Source organism: Hyalella azteca, unplaced genomic scaffold, assembly GCF_000764305.2.
Source record: "Hyalella azteca isolate HAZT.00-mixed unplaced genomic scaffold, Hazt_2.0.2 contig8538, whole genome shotgun sequence".
NCBI lineage: Eukaryota > Metazoa > Arthropoda > Malacostraca > Amphipoda > Hyalellidae > Hyalella > Hyalella azteca.
Window position 1 is genome coordinate 6075 of NW_025938629.1, and position 7992 is coordinate 14066.

The 7992-nt window shown below is 42.0% G+C and overlaps 1 protein-coding gene across 1 annotated transcript; it reads left to right on the plus strand.

The window, feature by feature from the left end:
- Positions 1–538: 538 nt before the first annotated feature.
- LOC108674422 lies at positions 539–7087 on the plus strand. Its single transcript, XM_018162367.2, has 10 exons — positions 539–749; positions 1046–1123; positions 1337–1366; positions 1581–1776; positions 1905–2051; positions 3148–3426; positions 4230–4321; positions 5115–5343; positions 5770–6044; positions 6916–7087. The coding sequence occupies exons 2-10, from the start codon at positions 1061–1063 to the stop codon at positions 6940–6942; spliced, it is 1338 nt and encodes a 445-aa protein (XP_018017856.1). The 5' UTR covers positions 539–749; positions 1046–1060; the 3' UTR covers positions 6943–7087.
- The last annotated feature ends 905 nt before the right edge of the window (positions 7088–7992 follow it).

A 7992-nucleotide genomic window follows, 5' to 3' on the forward strand; every position in this document is an offset into this window, starting at 1 on the left:
AACTTTAACCCGTATCTCTCAACCAAATTATTTTTAATTTAACTTAAACCCTTTTCTCTTAATCAAGTTAGGTTCATTTGATAAACGAGTTCATAAAAAATATAATAATTTGTCACTTGCCGATAAGTGACAATATTTGATAATAATTAACAATAAATTAAAAATTTTCACAGTAATTAACAATAATTGATAACAATTAATAACTATATATAATAATTGACAATAATTAACATACAATTGACCGTAATTAACATAACAATGATGAAATAAATGATATATACACCTAATGATGAAATAAATGATATATGCACTTAATGATGAAATGAATGATATATACACCTAATGATGAAATAAATGATATATGCACTTAATGATGAAATGAATGATATATACACCTAATGATGAAATAAATGATAAAAACACTTAATGATGAAATGAATGATCAAAGAGCCACGTCGACAACCCAGTTCCCCGCAACACCTGCGGGGGGGGGGGCTATTGTTGGGGGGTTGGAAGGCACCTACCGATGAGGGGATATAGCCACCCCGCGGGGCGCCGCTCTTCACTTGTGCGGTGGACGTGGCGGTGTAACGTTGTCTGGTGTTAGCTTAGCTTTCCCTGAGTGCCTTAACTTAGCGTTCCCTGAGTGCCTTAACTTAGCGTTCCCTGAGTGCCTTAACTTAGCGTTCCCTGGAGTTCTAATAAACTTTTACAAAACGCTGACATCGTACATATCTTCGGTATAAAAGGTAAGTTTTGTAACAATAAAAAACACAACATTTTGTATTATTGTATTTATATTATTTTATTTATTCATTATTTTTATTCTAATTTTATCCCTAACTTTCAATCAAGTTATTTTTATTTACCTTTTGCTGCTATCTTTTATTGAAGATATTTTTTATCCAACGTTCACCCTATCTTTTTAAAATTCTACCTAACTGTGCTGATAAGCTCTCTCTCAATACTACTAATAATTTCAAGTATCATTAATTATAATCCTACTAATATCTTAAATAATAATCATAGTCTCGTGTCTCCCCAGGTCGGGAAGGTCAAGATGGCCAAACTCCTTCCCCTGATTCTCGCCGGAATTTTGACCACGTTGCTCCATGAAGCCCAAGTCATTATAATTAACTTTTATATAATTAAGAGTATTAATTCACTTAGATCCTCCTGTGAATATGGTTAACATTAGACGTTTTTATACAGATAGGGTACAAAACTAACCCACATGCCACAAACTGCTTGTGAAATGTCAAGTAGACAAATTGTGAGCTGCTTATTGATCTGTGAGAGCTAATGCTGGATGACTTAACCTTTTTCCCGCCCACAGGCGGACCTGCCTACAGGCCCTGCTGTTGATGTGAGTGGAAACAACCATCACACGCGTCTAATTAAAATTAAATTTGTGAACATATTTTCGCGTTGAGATTCTATGAACATCAGGCTATAATTCCCATTCATGAAATATAGGCATTGCTGTGTCACCACAAGTTTGTTTGTGATCAACTGTCTCAACTGTGTCCTGTCACCAACATCAATATTCTGGTACATGTTCATCATTTTAATGATTACAGGTGCTTGTGACCTCCTATGGCCCGATGGCATCTTGCAAGAAAACCAAAAGGTCGGTCGTGTTCCAGTCCATCATGTCTAAGAAGGGGATAGTATATAAGCGCACATACACTTATCCGGCGATGTTGAAATGCTTCGGAAGCTCACAGTCGAGCGCGGCCACCTTCAGGGACTGCGTCAACGCTGCCGCCGTGGCCGGTGAGTGTGCTTCGGCCGTTGTTTACCGCCGCCGAAGCTGCCTTTCTCCAAGTAATAATGGAATGCAATAATAATTGACCAAAGCTTCTATGTATTAACATCCTTACTAATCGCCTCAACGTTTGCAGGACACTCCACCCTGTACTTCAATGGTACCACCTGCCTCACCTACAACGCAACAGTACCGAGTCATGCATGTGCCGACCAGAAGGCGGCAGCGGCAAACTACTTAGCCATCTACCAGGCCAACCCTCCTCTGGTCAAGCCAAATTTCGGTGGGTGCGATGGAATAGGGAATTCCACCTCTGTTCAAGCCCACTTTCGGTGGGTATTATGGATTAGTCCAACCCACCTCTGGTCGAGCTCAATTTTTGTGGGTACGATGGATTAGTCCATCCCACCTCTGATCCAGGCCAGTTACGGTGGGTGGGATAAATTCATGTTCCTGTGTGGAAGGGGTTCTGAATATCGCAGTCGCAGGGCTCGCTGGTACGTTGTCTTTTTCTCCGGCCAACCCCGTGTGATCATTGATTGTGCCTAGTAACAAGTCAGATCAGGGAGAACGATTCCTCTTGATTCCTCTTGAACGATTCCTCTTGAACGATTCCTCCTCCTCCAGGGAGAACGATTCCTCTTGATATCTCCATAGGCAAGACATGAAACAGCCTTGGTCCCGCTATGGAAATGGATTTCTTCCGCAAACTGAGCTCAGAAACCAAGATTTTTGTCGGAAGGAATGTTGAATAAAGTATCTTCTCTCATTAGGATATTTTGGCATCCCGAAGATTTCGTTCCTTCACATGAAGATTCCCGTGACCGCTTCCAATGGCCGCACTGCGCAAACCGTGAATGGGGTCCGCAGCTGACAGCAGTACTCGAAGAGATGGGTCACATGGGCTTTGAAGAATATGATCATCATCATGGGCTTTGAAGAATAATCAGTTCCGTTTCTCTTGTTCTGAACGTCCTCGAGATCAACATTATTTTTCACTTGCATCTTTCAGATTTTGCTCCTACACGTCACCAAACTCTTCATCACTGCGCGGTCGTGAACAAATTACTTCTAAATTTCTGTGCCATCCGGTGCCAAGTAGTTGTTTTCGATCCCGACCTCACATTAGGGCTGAACTTTACACTGTGTTTGCAATAATATATTGCAAACAAGACTTCTTGCAAACTCTCGCAACTCACCTTGCTCATTTCTGGTCCAGTCCAGTTTCGGTGGGTGTGGTTCGTTGCTGCAACCGAAAACTTAATCTTAATTTCGGAGACTGGATACCAATGTAAAAATCCTAATTGCTTTTTTGTCAATTAAAGGAAGGTATGATAGGACTATTATAAGTAAACGCTTTCTTTCTTACTATTCAACAGGAAATTTCAAAGTGTTGTCGTTTTATGCGAACCTGAAGGAGGGTACGTATAATAACTTCGACTTGACGTGGACTGCAAACGATGGTGGCTGCAACTACAACGGCTTCATAGTCAGCTTCTCCGGCCAGAATAAGTACGTCGAAACCACTTCGTCCCAGACGACGATAGAGATTAACGTCCCAGGGTGCAACATGGAATACGTCACCGTCGCCTTTGGTCTCCCCACCGGAGAGAAATTCGGTTACAACACATTCATGACTGTGGCGACTCCCATGCCAGGTACCACAAAGGATGGTAGATCTACTCAATCTGCTGCCGTCAAATACTGGGAATTGGATACTATGTAGCTTTGGTTCAGACAATTTTGCTCTGATTCGGACCACGTAATTTAGGTTCGGACTCTATAGCTTTGTTTGGACTATTTAGTTTAGGATCGGACTATGTTGCTCTGTTTCGGACTAGGTAGTTTTGTTTGGACTATGTTGCTCTTATTCGGACTATGTAGGTTTGTTTTGGACTATGTAGTTTAGGTTCGGACTATGTAGCTTTGCTTATGATTTTGTAGCTTTGGTTTGGATTTTGTAGTTTAGTTTCAGACTATGTAGCTTTGTTTTGGACTACGTAGTTTAGGTACGGACAATGTAGCTTTGTTTTGGACTAAGTATTTTAGGTTCGGTTTATGTAGCTTTGTTATGAGCTTTGTAGCTATGTTTTGGGCTATGTAGTTTTGGAGAAAATTCATATTGGAATAACACGAGTATATTTAGTTCAACATGAGAACATAAAAATTGAACTTTTGTTAAATTAAAATTAAACACCCACTACGTAAAGCAAAAGATTTTTCCATAATGTTTCCACCTGATTTGATTGAATTAGTATTCAAATCATATGTACCCAGGGGCTCCAGCTCAGAAATATGAATGTGTCATGTATAAGAATACTATTGTGTTTTGATACTTAATAATAACAAGACTTAATAATGTCCTAATACTGACGCACTTTCTGTCCGTTGCACTGATACCCTGGGTCAGGATGACCCACTCAAGGCCAATATTACCACTAAGTTCTCTTCTACTGAGCAGAACCCCAGCACAGCTGGCCGTTCAATGTGGTGCCGGGATTCACAATGGCAGCCAACTTATTCGCGAACAAAAGGATCATCATATCGTACGACGTAAGGCCGTAAATATATATCTATTTACCTATTCTTTCAATTACTTTGCTTTATGTGAATATTTTATTTATATATATAGAAAAGGCAGTCTTGCAGAATAACTATTTCATCCAAACTACAATACGGGGACAGCAGTGGCGGCCAGTACAACACGGGGACAGTAGTGTCGGCCAATACAACGCGGGGACAATAGTGGCAGCCAGTACAACACGGGGACAGTAGTGGCGGCCAGTACAACACGGGGACAGTAGTGGCAGCCAGTACTACACGGGGACAGTAGTGGCGGCCAGGACAACACGGGGACAGTAGTGGCAGCCAGTACAGCACGGGGACAGTAGTGGCGGCCAGTACAACACGTGGACAGTAGTGGCGGCCAGTACAACTTTCAAATGCTAACTACGACCTCGTCTATATACGAGGCCAACAGCACGGTAAATAGTGGCGGTTAGTATTTGAGTTGTACTGGCCGCCACTACTCTCTTTGTGTGGTACTGGCCGCCACTAATGTCTCTGTGTACAATCACTTTTAACTCGACCAATTTGATATCCATTAGCGATCAAGTTTCAGTTGTGCAGTTTAAACTGTGCATGAATGCCGAATAGTGGCTGATGGAACATCAACACCAGCGTTGGACTGAGTTTGGATATTATTAATTTAACTGACTGATAATTTGAACCAAATTTGAACATTTAGTGAAAGTAAAATTGTTGAACTAGCCAACAGTGCACACCCACTGTCCACACCAACTTTTTACCATCCCCTTCTCTAACTCAGCAACTGTTGACCCTACAGGCTTCCCCTGGCTGCGGTAGCTTCACCAAGTTCACCATTGAGTTTGGCATCAAATACACGGACATATCGCGCCCTTCTCCGAAGCTTGACTTCCCCATATCTAAACCAAAAGGCACCATCGTGATCGGAACAGGGAATGTGACTGATATTTGTCTGACTTCCTACCTCAACATCACGTACACCCAGACGACGGACGGCAGAAATATCACGGATGACCATCAGTTCAAGTGTAAGAACCCTTAATTAGAGCATTATCATAGGTCCAACTAGACAGCATTCATCATTAATTAGAATTCTGTTATTATAATCCAACTAGAATTGGAGGGCTGAAAAATTGAACTCTGGGTATTACTATACTTCACATTCGTAGACTAGCATAATACCAAGCATTTCAGGTACAATATTAGGTTTGAATTATGTTAGTTATAGAGTTGGGCAGACAGTATATGCAAACACATACCACATTGGCGGTGACATTGCGTAGAATATTTGGCTGGTATTCGTACATAATTATTCAAAAAAGTGGTGCTAGTAGCCTGAGTATCGAACTTGCAACTTAGTTATAGCAATTCCGCTTGGTTATACAATAATTCACATTATTCCTCCAACAGACTCGTTCTACGTCCTTCTCATAAAGGATATCAATCTTTCACAGTACCTCTCTTCGGACTCAAAAATCAAAGCCTGTACTCCTACGAAGTGAATGGGACTGATGTCGTCTTCCACTGGCCTACTGACCTGACAGCTTCCGACGTCTGTGGCGTCCTCCCCGGTACCACACTGGCAATCCAGAAATCGTTCGGTGTCGGCAACACTTTCACGGCGCCTATATCTGCTGGCCGCATCACACTCACCAACCTGGCATCTTCGCTATCAACAGATGTCTATGTGAATGATGCTAGCTTGAACATCACTCTGGTACTAATCCCCGTAAGTTCAACGAAACCACAGAACATCTCAGTTTCCTTGCTCAAAATTCAAGTAACAGCAAGGAATAGGGAGAAATAAATATATAATGTAGTTAGACATATAGGTAGATGATCCTTGATCAATCTGTCCCAGATCTACCGTAGATCTGGGACAGATTGATCAAGGGTAGCTTTCTTTGTAGAGCGCATTCATTTGGTTTTGTTGGTGGTTAAATGGACGGACAGCAGATATAGTGATGTGCCTATTTTCACCGTGTTATCATTCTAGCTTCTTTCCCATATCTTCTTTCTGACAATATAGGTTAGTAAATAGCCCTCCCGACTACATTTTAACGTCCAGTCCTCCTGACAACACATGCTAACGTCCAGTCCTCCTGACAACACACATGTTAACGTCCAGTCCTCCTGACAACACATGTTCTCGTCCAGTCCTCCTGACAACACATGTTAATGTCCAGTCCTCCTGACAACACATGTTCTCGTCCAGTCCTCCTGACAACACATGTCCTCGTCCAGTCCTCCTGACAACACATGTTAACGTCCAGTCCTCCTGACAACACATGTTCTCGTCCAGTCCTCCTGACAACACATGTTAATGTCCAGTCCTCCTGACAACACATGTTCTCGTCCAGTCCTTCCGACAACACGTTCAAAACTCTCATACCCAAGAAGTAACCAAGTTGTCCTTATGATTTGGCGATTCCTGTGAACACCTTAGTTGTTTCCGTATTTTTTCCATCACGAATACCTGTGTTCGATGGTCTTCCAATGAAATAGAACCTGATTACAAATGTACTCATTCGTTGTACAGTTTTGATGTCTCAAGCTGGTCATAGTCTGCATGAGTTATTAAATTTTTGGTTCGTTTACAGATATGTACCGGGATCAACTGTCCTTAAGCGGTTCACTGCTGTCGTTGAAGAGCGGTTCTCTGCAGCGGTTCATCACGAACTGCACCCAATGGAACCCTGCATGCCAAGCCATTACAGTTTCTAATCAGGAACTGTAGGCAGATGAGAACCCGCCCACTTAAATAAATATTATTGGTGCAGAAGCGATGTTTTATTGACAATTATAAACGGAGATTAACAAATTTGTCCACAGGTAGTTACAGTGGCGTAAATAGCTATACGACCACCCGGTTTTTTCTGAATAAATTTTCTTGCATAACAAATACTGGATTAGAATTACCAGGTTAAACTACGTTTAAAAACGGTTCCAACGCTATACGAAACAAATTATTTTTCATAATATACGAGAAGAAATGATAACGCTCATGGATTTGGGGCGTGGTGACTCTGAAGGGAAGAACGACATTTCAGAGTTGTCAGGGGTCTGTTTCTACGACCACCTGATGGATTTGTACTGAGAGTCGGGGTACTTATTGTTCCAAGTACGACTAAGGCAGGACAGTGAAACGCACGGTTAACACTAGTTCTATTATAATAATAAACTGGCTCGGTGAGTACAGAAGGACGGGGATTGACAGGTAAAGCACAAGTATGTGCCGGAGGAGCGGCTAGCAAGATAACGGCTAGGCAGTACCGCTACGACTGACGAGCGGTGCACAGATCGAGATATATATAGGCCTTAACAGGGATGACGTCACTGAGTGTGACTCTACCATGTGGGTACAGAACAGGCTATAAGATGGTGACGTATGATAACCTAGAGAGTGATAGAAGATCACCTGACAGAGTCAGGCCTTTGTAACGGCCATCAGCCACGCATCACATTTTCATTTGTTAGTAGAAAGGAGGAAGAAAGAGAAACTATAAACAGCAAGGAGGGTGTGAAAGTCCGTGTTAGGGGTAAGATGAGAGCTAGGTGAAAGGGAATCAAGAGGAAATTCATATGGTTTATTATTGCTATATCTCAGTTTTTGCCCCTATGTACCTTTACATTTGCGTTAGTTATGTGGCCTCAAAAGCTCCAAGTGACTATCTGCG